The sequence below is a fragment of the Globicephala melas genome, chromosome 11 (assembly GCF_963455315.2).
Source record: "Globicephala melas chromosome 11, mGloMel1.2, whole genome shotgun sequence".
Classification (NCBI taxonomy): Eukaryota; Metazoa; Chordata; class Mammalia; order Artiodactyla; family Delphinidae; genus Globicephala; species Globicephala melas.
Window position 1 is genome coordinate 52,073,517 of NC_083324.2, and position 19,066 is coordinate 52,092,582.

At 44.9% G+C, this 19,066-nt stretch overlaps 1 protein-coding gene across 2 annotated transcripts in view; it reads right to left on the reverse strand.

The window, feature by feature from the left end:
- Window positions 1–4,401: 4,401 nt before the first annotated feature.
- Window positions 4,402–19,066, reverse strand: part of CMTM8 (CKLF like MARVEL transmembrane domain containing 8) — a 92,749-nt gene continuing 78,084 nt past the window's right edge. Inside the window, exons 2-4 of one of the 2 annotated variants that reach the window (XM_060307575.2) lie at window positions 11,216–11,371; window positions 7,137–7,253; window positions 4,402–5,691 (exon numbers count right to left, since the gene is read on the reverse strand). In XM_060307575.2, coding sequence (XP_060163558.1) covers window positions 5,608–5,691; window positions 7,137–7,253; window positions 11,216–11,371 — 357 coding nt within the window. In that variant the 3' untranslated portion in view covers window positions 4,402–5,607. Of the gene's footprint in view, window positions 5,692–7,136; window positions 7,254–11,197; window positions 11,372–19,066 lie in introns of both variants that reach the window. The other variant, XM_030830045.3, reaches the window with a different exon arrangement.

A 19,066-nucleotide genomic window follows, 5' to 3' on the forward strand; every position in this document is an offset into this window, starting at 1 on the left:
CTCTTCAACTTTCTTGCCACTCACCTTCCTAAGTTTCTGAAAAATTATCACCTCTAGATTGCCAAGCACTTTCCCCCTAACCTGATCCTCTTTTATATACACCGAACACCTAAGTTTACTTATAACAACACATATTCTAATCTTCCCCATTATCCTAGGTCATCGGCACTGGAACAGTTACCTCACCTTCCTTTACAGCTGTCTGCTTACAACTGGCAGCAAGAACATAGCCAGAACATTTATGTAAGGCCAAGTTAGGAAATACTTCTCAGGTTGCCCTTTTTCAGCGTAAGTGTGCACACGTCTGCCCCAGGCTTATATGGGCTTTCCTCGGAAATACGGCAGGTCTGGTCCCAGACCACCACGATAAGGCGAGTCACAAAAATCTTTTGGTTTCCCGGGGCATATAAAAGTTCTGTTTAGGGCTTCCCTGGTGGCGCAGTGGTTGAGAGTCCACCTGCCGATGCAGGGGACACGGGTTCGTACCTCGGTCCGGGAATATCCCACATGCCGCGGAGCGGCTGGGCCCGTGAGCCATGGCCGCTGAGCCTGTGCGTCCGGAGCCTGTGCTCCGCAACGGGAGAGGCCACAACAGTGAGAGGCCCGCGTACCGCAAAAAATAAAAATCCTACCCATCACCTGAGCCTTCAGTGAGTCCTAATCTTTTTGCTGGTGGAGGGTCTTGCCTGGATGTTGATGCTGCTGATCAGGCGGTTGCTGAAGGCCAGGGCGTCTGTGGCAGTTTCTTAAAATAGGACAACAGTGAAGTCTGCTTCATCAATTGACTCTGCCTTTCACAAATGACTTCTCTGCAGCCTGCAGTGCTGTTTGATAGCATCTGACCCATAGACCTTCTTTCCAAACTGGAGTCAATCCTCTCAAACCCTGCCACTGTTTTATCAACTAACAGTCTGAACCCTCGGTTGTCATTTCAACAAGCTTCACAGCATCTTCACCAGGAGCAGACTCCATCTCAAGAAACCACTGTCTTTGCTCATCTATAAGAAGCAAACTCTCTTCCGTTCAAGTTTTACCAGGAGATGCAGCAATTCACTCCCATCTTCAGGCTCCATATTTAATTCTAGTTCTCTTGCTGTTTCCACCACATCTGCAGTGACTTCCTCCACTAAAGTCTGAGGGCTGGAATCAACTTCTTGCAAACTCCTGTCAATGCTGATATTTTTTACCTCTTCTCATAAATCAAGAATGTACTTAATGGTATCTACAACAGTCAATCCTTCCAGAAGATTTTCAATTGACTTTGCCCAGATCCGTCAGAGTAGTCACTATCTATGGCAGTCAAAGTCTTATGAAAAACGTTATTTCTTAAATAATAAGCTGAAATGACTCCTTTATCCATGGGCTGCAGAATGGATGTCGTGTTAGCAGGCATGACAACAACATTATCTTATGGTACATCTCCATCAGCGCTCTTGGGTGATCTGGTGCCTTGTCAATGAGCAGTAATATTTGGAAAGGAATATTATTCTGGGCAGTAGGTCTCAACAGTGGGCTTAAAATAGTCAGTAAACCATGTTGTCAACAGATGTGCTGCCATCCAGGCTTCGTTGTTCCACTTACAGAGCACAGGCAGGGTGGACTTAGCCTAACCCTTAAGGTCCCTAGGATTTTCAGAATGGTAAATGAGCACTAGATTCAACTTAAAATCACCAGCTGCATTAGCCCCTAACAACAGAGTCAGCCTGTCCCTTGAAGCTTTGAAGCCAGGCACTGACTTCTCCTCTCTAGCTATGAAAGTCCTAGATGGCATCTTCTTCCAGAAGCCTGTTTTGTCTACACTGAAAATCTATTGTTTAGTGTAGCCACCTTCATGAATTATCTGATCTTCTGCACAACTTGCTGAAGCTTCTACATCAGCACTTGCTGCTTCACCTTGCACTTTTATGTTGAGACGGCTTTTTTCTTTAAACCTCATGAACCAACCTCTGCTAGCTTTAAACTTCTCTTCTGCACCCTCCTCATCTCCCTTAGCCATCACAGAATTGAGATTTAGGACCTGGCTCTAGGTTAGGCTTTTTTTTTTTTTTGGCTTAAGGAAATGTTGAAGCTGGTTTGATCTTCTTTTCATCCAGACCCCTAAAACTTTCTACATATCAGCAGTGAGTCTGTTTTGCTTTCTTATCATTCGTGTATTCGCTGAAGGAGCACTTTTAATTTCCTCCAAGAACTTTTCCTTTGCATTCACAGCTTGGCTGTTTGGCACAAAAGGCTGAGCTTTGAGCCTGTCTGGGCTTTTGACATGCCTTCTTCACTAAGTTTAATCATTTCTAGCTTTTGATTTAAACTGAGAGACATGTGAGTCTTCCTTTCACTTGAACACTTCGAGGTCATTGTAGGGTTATTAATTGGCCTAATTTCAACATTGTTATGTCTCAGGGAATAGGGAGGCCTGAGGAGAGGGAGAGAGATGGGGAATGGCTGGTTGGTGGAGCAGTCAGAGCACACACATTTACTGATTAAGTCTGTCATCTTGTATGGGCATGGCCTGTGATGCTCCCAAACAAAATGAACAATAGTAACATCAAAGATCACTGATCACAGATCACCATAAGAAACATGAGAAAGTTTGAAATATTGGGAGAATTACAAAAATGTGACACAGAGGCATGACATGAGAAAATGCTGCTGGAAAAATGGCACCTTGCTCCACATAGGGTTGCCACAAACCTTCAATTTGTATAAAACACAGTATCTGTGAAGTGCAGTAAGGTGAAGCGCAATAAAATGAGGTCTGCCTGTATGCCTGGATTGTTTTTTTCTGTGAAAATCTCTCTTTTCAATTTAATAATTGTCTAGGGAACAGAAATACAGACTTTTAAATTGATTTTCTACCCAGGGCTGCATCTTCAGTTAGTGGTTTTAAATGTCTGTCCTCTACGCAGAGATATTTTATGTATTTAAAATCTTTTGTGTGCTGATACCCTGAAGGGATTTTCCTATGAAGGGAGCAATTTAAAAATGTACAAAAGCAACTGACACTGAGAACATTCTTGTCTCTAGATTTTCTTATAGTTTTAAAATATTGGCTAAATATTTACCTTTGGGGGCTATGAGTTGGAAATAGCAATGGTGAGAGATTAAATGCCTAAAGCATTTCATTGATTTGCCATGAGTGTGGAAATACATCAAATTAAAACCCACCCGGCTCTATCAAAGAGAACGTGATGGTTCTGGAAGGGCTGAGAGGTGAATGCAGACAGCGAACACAGACAGCAGAGCGTAAGCACACTCTATACTATCCCTGTAACAACATTTTTCAACCCCAGAAACCTATTCTTCTTGTTATGCTGGCTGTGTTGCATGTGGCTTTGCTTTTGTTTTTTTCTTCTTTCTCGAGAGAAAAATTAAACCCAGTTCAAAACTTATAGCTTTAGCTGAATAATAGAGAATCATTTTGTTGTCTAAAAACCCACACTTAAAAATTATTCATGAACAAAGTCTCTCAGCATTCAAAAGAAGAAATAATTTCCTTTCAGCCAAAAATAAATGTTTTTTGGTTTTTTGGTGGTTTTTGGGGGTGAACTTTTAAGGCAACACAAAGGGTCATGCTCTTGAAAAGCCACATATAAAAACACGACAGCAAGTCCCCTCCGCATGGATGCAAATGAATCACTGATCTCTTGAAATAGATCTCTTTGGCGCTACCGGTTCAGGAAAGGCCTATGGCTGGTTGTGGTCTATTTGGAAGACATTTCAAAGTGGCTTATGAAATCTTTTACTCCGGAAGTTACTTGCTATATATGTGTCCATGATTATAGAAATCACACTCACACACACACCCCCCCACACAATCCTAAAAGCAGGCTTCTTTCTTTATGACTGTTTCCAGAAACAGACCTCTTAGGTTACAGTTTTTCTGCCTCTTATGGAGACTTGATTGCAATATAAAGTACTTTAAAAATCTACCAGGTAATGAAAGAGAATGTAAAAAAGAATATATGTGTACATATATATATATATATAAAACTAAATCACTTTGCTGTACACCTGAAACTAACACAACATTGTAAATCAACTATATTTCAATTAAAAAAAAAATCCACCAGGTGCATGCAAGGGGAACATGCTTCTGGGAGTGTGAAAGGGAGAGATAGACAGAGAGGCAGCACACACAAACCCTGACTAGTTATTTCAGCTCTTCTTGCAAAATCAGCGAGTCGGAGGCTGTCCGGGTGATGACTGGGAACACCGCTCCAGAAAGATCGCAGCCCCGGTCACCTGCAGGTCTGCGTCACTGAAGCTGAAGCTTCATAGCTACATGCGGGACCCAAAGAGGCCTCTCGTGTTCCCCACGCCTACCCACTCCCACCCTCCACCCCACCTCTCCCTCTTGGTGTCCCCTCCCCCCTACCTTTTTGGACACACAACCCAAGAACATTCTTCATTGTTCCTTTCAAAGGTCTGGTGTGGGTGTCATTAGACACTGAAGAAATCCCAACTCTCCTTTATAGGGGGAAACAGAGCTTGTTGGCTAAGGAATTAGCTGAACAGGAAAACCAACGCAAACAACACACAACAGATAGAAAACAGCACTGCCAAACGAGCAGAAAAGAGGAGGCCACGGGGCCACGTCCACAGAGTGCACGGCTGAACCCTCTCCCTATCATCAACTATACTAACGTTTCAGTGGTTTTTTGTTTTTCAGTTTGAAAAATCACCCAAGATACACTGCCATTCCAGCAAGAACCATCTTGCCTAAAAACACTTCCTCTAAGTGCACATCTGCCTTCGGAACACAGTTCTTCCCACGGTCTCATAATATCTAATAACAATGTTACAAAATATTAGGGCTTGGAGATTTGGAGCCTTTTGGTCCAATATGTTCCACCTAATATGGTACCTGTGTCTCTATGGTCAGCAAGATGGTTTTTAAGGTACATGCAAGTATTTATCCTTTTAATGGTTATGAGCTTATTTTAATCTGTATTAGAAAAAAATACCACCAGCACCTCAGCCACTGTGCGCAGAGCACCACTTAAGGCGAGCTCATTACTAAGTTCTAAGGCTAGTGTCTCATTAGATGCTTTCTGTGCCAACCTGTTGGCATGTGGGACTCACGCCGCCAGCGATCCCCAGACTTGGGGAGATGGGTCTCTCTGACCACGCTGGCCTGGGGGCTGTGGACAGTGTCTCCTGGCAATATCACTCCAGGCAACCCCATGAGGATGAAGAATTCCGCACAGCCCCCAGCTTCAGGCTTCAGCAATAAGTCTCCTTTCCTGAGTCAGACGCCACATTACCCTGGATTGCGAAACATTTAATGAAAAAAGAATCTGGCATTTTTAAAAGTTAGGTTTACAAACTTGATGCATTCTTAATATTAGCAATTTATCTATTTCTAATACATTGCCTAAGAAAATAAGGTCTATGAAGACATCAACAAGATATTTAAGATTCATTATAAGCTACAGCACTTTGCAAATAAGTATCCAGTTTAATTATAACAAACCACTGTGAGCAAATTTAACTAAGTATATAAAAACATTAGTTAAATACAATTCTCTGGAAATATACATTATACCTACAGCTGTTTTTACAGTGAGATTCTTCCTTTTTTTTTTCCCTTTTAATTCTCAAAATGGCGAATCACTGTATGGTCCTGGATCTCCAAGCTATAAAACTGAAATATGTGTTTCCAGCATAGCAGATGGTGACCAGGAAGGCGAAGAACTGGAGAAAACAAAGCATAATAGAAAGGGGGTTTAGGGCACATCCTAATTAGCAAAAGTTGTCATTTCACCTCTACTGAATAATGCACTTATGGCATCCCTTGACTCCAAGCTTTCTCATCTAAACCTGCTTTATTGGTTCAATTACCTTCCTTCTGAAACAATTTCAGGCTAGGCTGTTTTTCTTTTTTGGAACCTATCTGGAAAGCCTGTAGTCTTACTCCAATAAGCCCAGGGTGTTCACGTGGGGGTGAATATGGTGGTGTGCATCTGAGAAAAGCCCGTGTATTTCTAATTTAGTATCGGTGATTTTAGACCAAAGCTTAACCTCACACTGTCACAGGCTCAGTTTACACAAACAAGCTGAGTGGGCGGAAGGAAGCCAGGGGCCCACATGGGGTGTGAGTGCAGAGGCGGCAAAACGCCAGGCCCTCTCCTGGGGCAACCACGGCCCAGTTCCACCTGATTCTTCATTTTTAAAAAAATTTTATTGACGTCCAGTTGATTTACAGTGTTGTGTTAATTTCTGCTGTATAGCAAAGTGACTCAGTTATACATATATGTACGTTCCTTTTCATATTCTTTTCCATGATGGTTTATCACAGGATATTGAATATAGTTCCCAGTGCTATACAGTAGGACCTTGTTGTTTATCCATCCTATATATACTAGTTTGCATCTGCCCAGCTGATCCTTGCTGTGTGCTAACTTGAGCCCTGTGACTTTTAATCTCACGTGGACCCACGCTCTTTACCTTTAAATAGAGATTTTGAGACATAGGTCAAGAATACGATGAACACCCATGGATCACCCACCAGCTTTAACATCATACTGTCGGTCTTCCTGTCTAACTGCCTGCCTCCCGCCCCCATCACTTCTACTGCGGATGGAATATTATAAGGCCCATCTCGGAGAAACTTTTAAAATTAGTTTTTTAAATTTGAAAAATACACACTTATGGTTTAAAAATGCAAACAGTACATAAACGCATAAATTAAAAAGTAGAAGCCCCTCATCCCACACTCCTCATGGTCCATCACAGTCCCTGGAAGGAGCCTCTGCTGGTGTCTATCTTCCTAGGCATCCTCAGAGCATGAATAAATATTTCTACTTCAACAAACAGAATCCTAGTGTGCTCATTTTCTGCCTCCTCTCCCACTGACACTGTAGGCAGCAGAATTATTCTTAGAATCCCTCAAATGTTTTTTCTCCCTCAAACACTTATTTTGTTCTAGCATTTGGCTTTCACTCGAGCGGACTCTTTCAGCCTCTTTGTGCTCCAGGCCATCGGGAGGCCCCATGATGCTCAAACCAGGAAGTTCACTGCCAAGGTGTCCCTCCCACAGGTGATGCTTTGCCCTGCAGATAACTTTGTCCTCCTCGCCCAGATCCTCAGCCGGCCTTGGGGAGGGAGGAGGAGACCGTGGGGATGAAATGCTCACTCACCGACGAGGCTGCCCAGCTGTTGAAGTTGTGACTGTCCCTCTCCGGGGAGACAGAAGACGCATCCACAATAGCGGCTGAGAGGTATAAGACGAAGGCACTGCCATTAAAGCACAGACCCTGGGAGACAGAGGCGCAGAGTGTTTAGGGAGCCTGGGAAGGTCCGGGCATACCTGGACCTCAGAAGCGGCCAGAAGCGCACCCCGGCTGTGGCAAGGGGCCCACCTGGACTCGTGAGCGGGGCAGGGGACAAGGGCGATGAGAAGGCAGCTCCTCGGCGCCTTGGGGGTACTCAGTGCACGCTGCTTCCTCGCTTACCAACGCTTTGAGGGGTTGCAAAGGGGCTCCTCAGTTGGAGCAGCAAATAAAATATCCCAACCAGAAGGCAGACGCGTCTGACGTTTAGCATCTGCCAGCAGCAAGCAAAATTTTCAAAATTTGTCTGTAAACATCTTAAAACTGGGGGAGTTTACACAGAAACCCAGATTTCTGGATTCCCTTAGGAAGGGAAAAAAACAACAACAACAGAAGATCTAGCGATCCTGGGAGCACATTTCCAGCTTACTTCTCTGTGAAGAATATCCTGCTGTTGTTTAAGTCAGTGCATATGGGTGGCAAGGGTTCAACAGTTTACGCTCACTTGCATGACTTTCTGGTCTCTTCACACGCGTGAGTGTGGAACCCCAACATGGAGGGGTCTCCTGACTGCTGGCCAGGGCTCTACTCACTACTCAGGCAGAGGAGCACCCAGAGCAGGATGACATCAGAAAAAACTGCTGGATGGAAGTCGAGAGACATGGGCCCAATTGTGCGTGAACCTGTGCAAAGTCAGGAGGCTCCAAACCTCAGTTTCCTTAGCTATAAAATGGGGACACACCTCATGATGATAAATTCTGAAAATGCAAATCAGAGCATTTTAAAACCAGGGAGTTTCGGAAGGGAGCAGTGTTAAACAAGAAAAAAAAAAAAAGTAACATGAAAGGCAATATTTTAAGTTCTTAATGTAATAAATCAATGAAGGAGGCTTAGGTTTGGAGGAGAGACAGACTAATAGATGCTCTAGGCCAGAGGTCAGCAAAATAAGAACCCCGACCAGCAGTCAGGAGACCAAGACTTCGAGTCCCTTCAGAACTGTCACAAAATAGCTAAAAATATGGAAGTGGCTTTGGCACTGGCTAATGAAGAGCGGCTGCAGAGTTCTGAGGCACATGCTAGAAATATGGATGTTTAAGGAGATTCTGGTGAGGTCTCAGATGGAAATGAGGAATATATATTATTGGAAACTGGAGGAAAGGTGATCCTTGCTATAAAGTGGCAAAGAACTTGTCTGAAAGGTGTTCTAGTGTTTTTTTAGCAAAGTGCCAAAGGAGTGGCCTGGTTCCCCCGACAGCTTGGAGGAAAATGCAAAAGGAGAGAGATGAATTGAAGAAGGAATTGTTAAGCAAAAAAGAACCAGAACTGGGACTTCCCTGGCAGTCCAGTGGTTAAGACTCTGCACTTCCAATGCAGGGGGTATGGGTTCGATCCCTGCTCAGGGAACTAAGATCCCACACGCCGCGCAGCGCAGTCAAAAAAATAAAAATAACAAAACCAAAAAGAACCAGAACTTGAAGATTTGAAAAATTCTCAGCTCAGCCATCTTGCGAAAAATGAGAAAGCTCTTTCAGAAGAGAACACTCAGGGTGTGGCCAAACAGCCTTTTGAGAAAGAGATTACAGGTACAAACCACAGATCTAATCGACCGTCTCAGCAGAAGCCAGGAACAGGGAAGGGATTATACCAGTAGAAACTTTACAAGTTTGAACTGAAGGGGATGCAGACGGGCCAAAACGAAGGAGGGCTGTGGAACTTCTTGGATTCTATGGGACAGAGTGAACCACAGAACTATTTGACTGCGAAATAGCTTTATCTTTCACGAAAAGAATGCATCACCCGAAGGTGATTCCGAGATCATCAGGGCTGCCAACCAGTGGGCAGGCTGGTTCCTCCTCAGTTTCAAAGGGTGGGTTTTCTGAGTCAGGATGTCCCCACCCAGTGTCCCAGGGGCAGGGCCGCCCTGCAGAGACACTAGGGTGACAACGCCGCCCCAATGCACCAGGAAGGCAGAGCACTGAACCAAAAAAAGGATTGTTCTGGAGGCTTAAGATCAGATGGAATTTGCCTCATAACTTTTGGGCTTGCTGGGGACCTGTCACCCCTTCCTTCTTTCCTGTTTCTCCCTTTTGAAATGGGAGTGTCTATCTGTACCCGTCTCACCGCTGTATTTTGGAAGCACTCAACTTGTCTGGTTTCACAGGTTCATAGCTGGAGAGGAATTCTGCCTCGGGATGAACTGTACCTCAAGCCCCACCCATATCTGACATAGATGATACTTAAAGGAGACTTTGGATCAAGACTTTAGTTGATGCTGGAATGAGTTTGGGGGATGTTGAGATGGAACGAATGTATTTGCATGTGAGATGGTCAAGATTGGGGGGGGCCAGAATTTTTAAAAATATATTATTATTTTTATTGATATTAGTATAGTATTTTTTATACATTTATTTATTTTTATTTACTTATTATTTTTGACTGTGTTGGGTCTTCGTTGCTGCACACAGGCTTTCTCTAGTTGAGTCAAGTGGGGGCTACTCTTCGTTGTGGTGTGCGGGCTTCTCATTGCGGTGGCTTCTCTTGTTGAGGAGCACAGGCTCTAGAGCGCGTGGGCTTCAGTAGATGCGGTGCGTGGGCTCAGTAGTTGTGGCTCGTGGGCTCTAGAGCGCAGGCTCAGTAGTTGTGGCGCACGGGCTTAGTTGCTCCGTGGCACGTGGGATCTTCCCGGACCAGGGCTCGAACCCGTGTTCCCGGCATTGACAGGCGGATTCTTAACCACTGCACCACCCGGGAGGCCCGGGGCAGAATATTATGGACTGAATGTGTCCCCCCAAATTCATATGTTGAAGCCCTAACCCTCAACGTGATAGTATTTGGATACGGGGCCTTTGAGGTAATTAGGGTTAGAGGAGCTCATGAGAGTGGGGTCCCCCGAGAGGGTTAGTACCCTTCTAAGAAGAGACGAAAGGGAGCTCACATCCTCTCTTTCTCTCTCTGCCATATGAGGACACAGCAAGATCAGCAGGCATCTGCAAGCCAGGAGGAGAGCTTTCACCAGAAACCAACTATACTGACACCTGATCTTAGACTTCTGGCCTCTAGAACTGAGAGAAATTTCAGTCATTGAAGCTTCCCGTCTAGAGTATTCTGTTTTGGCACCCAAGCAGACAAAGACAGGTTCTGTAATCTACACATTTTCTTATCTATTCCCCCTGCCCCACCCCCAGGCTGTGACTCCCTTTGTAATCATGCACCCAGCATGGAGTCAGGACAAGAATCCAGTCACTCTTTTTTTTTTTGTGGTATGCAGGCCTCTCACTGTTGTGGCCTCTCCCGTTGCGGAGCACAGGCTCCGGACGCGCAGGCTCAGCGGCCATGGCTCACGGGCCCAGCCGCTCTGCGGCATGTGGGATCCTCCCGGACCAGGGCACGAACCCGTGTCCCCTGCATTGGCAGGCGGACTCTCAACCACTGCGCCACCAGGGAAGCCCAAGAATCCAGTCGCTCTTGACCACTCCTGCTCCCCCATGTGAGGTCACCTAGTTGCTCTAACAGTGACTTTCATTTTTCATTCTAACTCTTCACCTCTCAACATCAAAGAACTCTGGTACAAAAAGTGTTAAAGCCACGGCCCCAGGAGGGGTTTGGAGGACAGAAGATCTGCAGGGGCTATGCCCTGACACACCTGTTCCTAGATGACACTGTTCATAGGGAATTAATAAAACAAGAGTGTACGCAGTGTATCTCTTGATTCAGTCTTCTGAGGACCGGTTTGCTACTTTGCCTAAAAGGAATTCCTGGACCTTCCAACAATGCTGTTTCACACTCAGGTTTAAAACACCTGTGCTGGGTTCTCCCTGGCTTTGCCCTCTGCTTTGCTGGCAGAGACAATCCTGAATTGTCTGGAGAAGGACTAAGTTCCGTCCTACCTAATGGGCAGTGGACAGGAAGAACACCCATGGTTTCCTTACCACCGTGGTCCAAGGCACCTGGGGAATCCTGGTGTAGGTCATCGTTATGTAGATGATGAGGAAGAAGACAGTGAGGACCCAGTAAAACACAGCTACAAACATGACCCAGCCAAACGCAGGGACCCGGAAGTACTCAGTTCCAGCGATCAGTGTCCATACCAGCAGTCCCAGAACCTGTAAAAGAGAAAAGAAAAGGGAGGCGGAAGAGAAAATGAAGAAGGAGGAGGAAGTGGGGACAGAGAAAAAAGTAATTATACAAAGTGTCAATTACAATTTTTACTCATATATATGGGTACATGTACCAAATGTAATCTGGCCGCAAGCTCACATTCTTGCAAATGCTAGGAAGGTAAAATGAATGAACAGAACAGGCAGGGCAGAGACCAGGACAAACAAGAAACCCACGCCTTGTTTCCGGGGTAAGTCTCTGCCCGGCTCTGGCCAGTTGTGGGCTGGTTTTCTCGATATTTCTCCCACCCCCACCCCCAGGAGAACACAGAAACTCAAGTTTGTACATGATGATCTCGATTTTTAAATGTCAGCACTAATAAAGAGGGGCAAAACAACACACATTTGTGGCTGGAATCTGCTCCCAATACTTGTGAAGGGAACAAGATATAAGTCATGCATTTATTCCAACAACGGTCACCCAACTTCACTGCTGCTACAGAGCAAGACAAGCCCGAAGCCCCATCACACCACCACTGAGTGAAGGAAGGATGCTGGTCTACGCTGTGTGAGTCTCTGGTCCTCAAGGAGGGAGGCCACGGTGAAGTGTGCCTTCCAGGGCCCAGGAGGACTTTATTCCTAACTCAGGAAAGTTGGCATCTAAACTTTATTCCCAGGAGACAGCATCAGGCGTGTGGGACGGACTCTGGCAGCAGATCTGGCTGCTGTGTAACTCGGGGCAAGTGATTTCCTTCCTGTCTCAGCTCTCTCCATGGGATGTGGGACAAGACATGAAAGTGACTCTGATCACAAAGCTGGTCATTTGGCATTGACACCTGAGCACCTGCCCTGAGCACATGCCACAGGCTGGGCTTCCTGCTCCGCGGGCCCCGAGGATAGAGCAGGGCAGAAACCAAACAGACCTGCTCATGCATGACTTAGAGTCTCATGGGGGGAAATATCTGAATAGTTACAGTTGTGAAAATGCTCTGAAGGAAATAAAGGGTGTGACAAGGGTCTGTGACAGGGGCTGTGACCTTTTAGGCAGGAACAACAAATGTCCGAGGGGGCTGTGCTGAGGAAGAGCCTGAAAACCCTCTGGGAGCTAGTAAGACGGGCAGAAGACACCGTCCCAGGCAGAGAGCATGGCATGGGCAGAGGGTTGCAGGGGAGGGGCCTTCCAGAACCTGTAGGAGAGTGGAGGACATTAGGACATGGGTACAAGATGTTAGAGGGCTTGGGGAGGGTCAGATTACGTGGGTCCAGGACACCTAAGGATTTTGTACTTTATCCTAAGAGCTACAGGAGGATCCTGAGCCAGACAATGATAAGATCAGGTTAAGTTTTTGCAAGATCACTCTGACTGCATGGCGAGAACAGGCAAGCAGAGGTGGGGGTAGGGGTGGGGAAACAGTTCGGAGACTGCTGCAATAATCCAAGTGGAAGAAGATGCTGCATCCAACACCAAGATGCTGGTGAATACTAGGAAGTGAGTGATTCAAGGGAAATTTCAGAAGGAGACAGAACCTTCACAGATTTGACAGATTAGATTAGGATAAATTGGAATTACCCCCAGGTTTCTGGAAAGACTCCCCAATGGATTAGGGTGTCACTTCCTCAGCTGGAAAGATGAAAGAGGAACAGGTTAAAGGGCTGACCTGGGCTCAGTTTACAACCTACCCAGTCTAGGGGAGCCAGAGACCTCAGGATGGGGTTAGAAGTGGACAGTCCAGGAGGAAGAGTTCAGGCCCCTCTTTAGGAAAGACTTCGTGTTAGGATCACTTAGCCCTCAGACAGGCTTCCAGGGGACCTTTTAAACTGTTCACTGAGACAAGCCCACCTCCCTGGCGAAGTCTGGATGTCTGTGCTGGGGAACAGGGAACAGACTCTAAGTGCTGTTGCTTCCCCTCCTTAGAGCTGAGAGTTGATGTTCTTTTATCTGCTTGATGTCGTATACGAATTCCGAAGGAACATTTAATGGAGATGTACTTTTGTGTTTACATCTGTGGCAACGGAATTGACTGCAAGTGAAGCAGCACAAAACAGGATAAAATCCCAGAAAGTGCCAAGCCTCAACACCCACGGGGTTTGGGTCCGGAATTCATCACGGCTGACAGGTCATCTACACACACAGGTGTGCTATTCCATTGGATCAGTAAGACAGGTAACACACCTCATCCAGCATGGCAGGGTCTGAAACAACAAGAAGGGCTTCCTGATTCAAACTGAAGAGGTCAGAAGGGCCCTCTGTTGATTCACACAGGAAATAACCACAGGAAGAGCCACGGCAACGTGGCAGCTGTCTCTCCAGGAGTGTGCAAGAGTTTAAGAGCTGCCGGCATAAGCCTGTGCCAGCTAAACAGGCTCAGCTAACAGCTCTTGGCTCTGAACGTGAAAATGGTTTTCATTATTAAAGCAAGCGGAGTCCACTATCCAGAGACGCTGTCTAATGTGCTAGCGGCAGTCATCTTTTACACACAGACATGATATTGCTAACTGAGCTGTCTCTCAAAAAACAGGAATCCTTGACCCAAGATCTTACCAGCAAACACAGGAAAAGAACTGTCAGGAAAAGAATTACTCTACCTAAGTGAATTTCCTAGGTAAGTGAAATATATCCAGAAGCACACTTTTTGTCTCTCACTATAACCAATACTGATGAAAAGCACTCTACAAAAATGTTACTCAGCTCTGTGTGTGTGTGTGTGTGTGTGTGTGTGTAAGTAGATCTTTGTTCAGACTACAAAAATAGTTTGTTTTTTCACTGATAAACATTATTTTAAGCCAACCCCTTTTTTTGAATGGTAAATCTAAGACTTAAAGTTTAAGAAAGTGATAAGTGCAGGTAAAAATAAGCACAGCAGTATAAAAACTATACATAAAACACACAAAGAAGTTACAAACACCAGTTGTAAATTCTCGAGAAACCAATATAAAAATTTTACATTGAGCCTTCCTAACTTCTTTCGCTTGCATTTATAACTACCACCTGCAAATCCTTTTCTTTCTCCTTTAAAAATACGGATCACTCAGTATATGGTGCCTATAACTTGTTTCTTTCAGTCAGCCATGCCACCGAGGACCTCTTTCCAGATCTATGTCGATTTTAACAGCTGCCCAGTTTTCCATAATTCATGTAACCAGTTCCCTATGGAGAAAAATTTAAGTTGTCTCCTTTATGTTTGTACAAAAAATACCCAGGGAACATTCTTATATAATGTATACCTCTGCAAACATGAATTCCAGGATAGATTTCTAGAAGTGGAATTTCTAGAATATTTTAAGCTTTAGAGGTATGTCAAATTACTCATCAAAAAACTTGTGCTAACTCATCCTCTCATCTGAGTATGTTTGCTCTTCCCTTCCAACCTCATTAAATGCCCAGGTTTTAAATAATTAAAAACCTGAGTAAAAAACAAAACAAAAGAGATCTCATGTTTTGCCCTTCACTGCTTGACTGAAGTACAGCACAGAGAAAAGTGTACAAATCCTAAGTGAACAGCTCAATGAATTTTCACAAACTGGACCAACTTGTGTCACCAGCATCCACTCAAGAAAGAGAACATGACTAGCACTGCTGTGGCGGAGCGGGGGGTTCCATCACGCCTAGTTATTCCTTCCCTCCTCCGAGGGTCCCAACCCCCCTGGTTTCTGTCATCCTGTTTTGGAACTTCAGAGACATGGAATCCTATCGTCCATGTTCCCATGTTTGATTTCTCTCACTCAACACTGTGAGTTTCATCCACGACACTGAACGTCATTTGTTCACTCTCTCAGCTGCCCAGCAATGGTTCTCAAACATCAGAATCAACTGAAGGGCTTGTTAACCTACAGGTGGATGGGCTTCCCCCCAGAGTTTGTGATTAGCAGTAGGTCTAGGAAGGGATCTGAGAATCTGCATTTCTAAGTTCCCAGGGGATGCCGCTGGTTCAGGGACCACACACTAAGAACAGATGTACTGTATCCTTCTTGTTTATTTTAGTTTGCATTTTCCTGATCAGTCCTGAGGATGGAAGAGCATCTTTTCAAATATTTATTAGCCACTTCTAGTTCTGATTTATTGACGTTTTAAAAAAATCATTTTCTTACTGATCTGTAGAAATCTTTACATAACAGGGATGGTAACAAACTACATATGAGGCAATATTTTCCCATCCAGCTTTTTTAAATTCAGTCTTTAGTCACATGGGAGTTTAACATTTTTACACAGTTAACTGGTAGCTCTTTGAGCCTTCTTCTATTCCTATGTGCTTAGGAAGGGCTTTCTCAGCACAAGATTATAAAAATATTCTCCTATATTTTCTGATAGTTTTGTGTGTATGCTTAAATCTTTAAACAAACTAGAACTGAATTTTATATATGGGGTGAAGAAAGTCCAACTTTATTTTTTTCCAGCAGATGGTCAGGTGATCTGTTATCACTTACTGATGACTTCTCACATTTTGGGTCAGTTTCTGGAACCTTTATTCCACTCATCTGTGTTGACTGCTGTGCTAGCACCAATTCCTGTAGCTTCAGCATGTATTTTAGGCTTTTAGGTAAAGATGTCAAAATGGACACATGAATCTAACTTTGTTCCTTTCCCAAACCCTTCTAAAATTATCATCAGAATGAGATGAATAGGAAAGGAGACAAAAGTGACACATTTTTGGAAGGGGCTCCCCTGAGTACCCAGCATAATGGATGAAAACAGACCCAACCGAGGTTCAGAAATCTCAGAACCTCAGGTGCAAAGAGAAGATGTTTTGAACAATCAAAGAACCACCAAGGATCAGAAAACAGAAAGGCTTTTAACCTTTTCCAGAAGCAGACAGAATGTTAGAAAATAATGGCAAATGCCTTCAAACTGGAAAGTGGTTTCTAACCCAGAAATTACCCAGGAAAATAATCAGTGAAGAGCAAGAGGCAGACTTTTTTTTTTTTTCAGATATGCAACATCTAAAAAGAATCCACCTTCCACACATTCTCTCTCAGTAATCTACTGAAGGATATGACCCAACAAAATGAGGGTATAAACTCTAAAAGAGGAACTATTGAGTAAACCAACAGAACGCTGTGGGAGAAAGGGTGAGGGTAATCCCCAGAAGGAGGGGAAATCCAGGCATGACAAACGATCCAGGCACAGAAGGTACAACCCGGTCAGATCAGAGCCGAGTGACTCAAAAGACAGGGACTTCCCTGGTGGTCCAGTGGTTAAGACTTCACACTCCCAATGCAGGGGGCCCCGGTTCCATCCCTGGTCTGGGAAGATCCCCCCCATGTCGCAACTAAAAGATCCTGCGTGCCACAACTAAGACCCAGCACAGCCAAATAAATAATAATAAAAAAAAACCCAAAACAAAAGACAGGCATGGTGAAGGCCATCACCACCGTGCCTTTTGTCACTTTACCTTCTTAACCTGGTGAGTGGATTAGGGAATCTGCTTCACCCCAAGTGAGGGAGGAAGCCAAGAAAGGGGAAGACAAGGGATCCAGGAAACCAGAAAGTCAGCCCAACAGAAAGGTAAAGGGAATTCCAAGGTGAAGGGAGATCCCCAGGAGAAATGCATCCAAGATAAAAACGAGAACTCTGATTATCTGATGGGAATGGCTTGTGGGAAACTTTACTGAAAGGCTATTAGAAAAACACGAGGTGAATTAGCTACAAAGAAAAGTGAGCAAATTCTTAAAAAATATGTACGTTATTAATGTCACTAAATACCAGAAGAAACTATTAGCAGCTGTTTGTAGTTAAGTGTTCACTGTAACACGACTCTAATATTTACACAGAGATAATAAATACTGAATATTGACCTGAACAAATGATAACAAGGAGAGGAAAGCAATAGGGATGATGCAATGGACTGAATATTTCAATTAACTGCCTTGTGGAATGAGATTGATTGCCCCACCCACCCCACTTCCTGAATGGTACCAGATATCTGTGTTTTTTCTATGAAGAAAGTTTTTTAAAACTGAAAACCTTCAACGCCGTGAAGGTCTTAAGACCGTCAGCGAGCTGATTCCAACAGCCCTGCTGGACCCTCCGCATGCACATGCCCCCACGCAGCTTCCTTATTCTAGGGTCCTGTGGACCAAGGAAACAGATGCCTTAGATTTTTAAAAATCACACTGAAAGACACACTGAGTTTGTCTGTGAGTTCTCTCCTGCCTCTGAACTTTGTGACAGCTGTTCTGCTGCTCAGAGGAGTTTAAAGGGTCTCATTTATTCAAATGTACACTGAGCATCTCTTATGAGCCAGGGCTTTTTCAAGGCACTACGGGTTAGCTGATTTCTTTCTGACTTTATAGCCTGGAACCGGGATGGGCACCATCTGTCCTGCAGCCTTGAAAACAGGTGACTACTGACAATGAACTAGGCTACCCTGGGAGCAACGCACCAGCTGTTTCCAGCTGGCTTTGCCCCGGAGGAGTTGTGTTGATCCAGGTGTGAGCTCAGCGCACCTCCAAGATACCTCATTGGGCTTTAGATCATTGACCATATTAACTCCTTGCAATAAAGTGGCGTTGAAAACTGGCTACTGTAGACTTACTCTTATGTGTCCTGCAAGGAGAGAACCAAACAATATGACCATGCCAGGCTGTCTCCTCCTGCCATGTTTAATACCACACACACGTGACAACATTCAAACATTCAAAAACCTCACTGAGGGCTTCCCTGGTGGCACAGTGGTTAAGAATCCTCATGCCAACTCAGGGGACAAGGGGTTCAAGCCCTAGTCCAGGAAGATCTCACATGCCGTGGAGCAACTAAGCCCGTGCGCCACAACTACTGAGCCTGCGTTCTAAAGCCCGCAAGCCACAACTACTAAGCCCGTGTGCCACAACTACTGAAGCCCACGCACCTAGAGCCTGTGCTCCGCAACAAGAGAAGCCACCGCAATGAGAAGCCCGCGCACCGCAACGAAGAGTAGCCCCCGCTCGCTGCAATTAAAAAGAAAGCCCACAAGCAGCAATGAAGACCCAATGCAGCCAAAAATAAATAAATAATTTATTTAAAAAGAAACTCACTGAGTGTGCACTGGTGGTGCAATGATGTGGGAAAATGGACATGGTCTCTGCCTCTGGAAAAGGTCCGTCAATGGATATTCGACTATGAACTGTGGTTAAGTCCTACGAAAGGAAACTAGGCTGATACAAGAATGTAAAGCACAAGGACCCAACCAGGTCTGGATGGTCAGAGGCAGTTTAAGATTAAGTAGGTGAATGGGAGTTAGCCAGGCAACATTTGGGTGATGGAGGGAAAGCCAAGACTCTGAGATCTCAAAGACATCCCATCTGATGACGTGAGTCTCCCACAGGCTCTGACCTAACACACGAAGGTCAGATGGAAGTTCAGTTCCAGAGGAGACTGACCCATGGCCTGGCATCGGATGTCAGTCTCCAGAGAGCACCTTTTCTCAAAGTCAAGATTCATTCCATAGCGGTTCAAGGGCCAAAGAATGTGAATGTTGGAAGAGAAGTTCAGGAGATGTTTGGGATCAACAAGCTTAGAGCTAGTTAGTGGTCAGAGCAGAACCAAACATCTAGTCTGATGTTATTTTAATTGGTAGCATTGGATCTTGGTGTCTTCCTCCCCTTCTCCACTTCCCCATTCTTTGGCTGGGGCGATGCTAGCACTCGCGGTAATGTCAGACTGAGAAGCAGAGCTGGCTCAGTGGGGAAATCAGGTACTCCAGATTCCGCCTGTCCTTGGCCAAG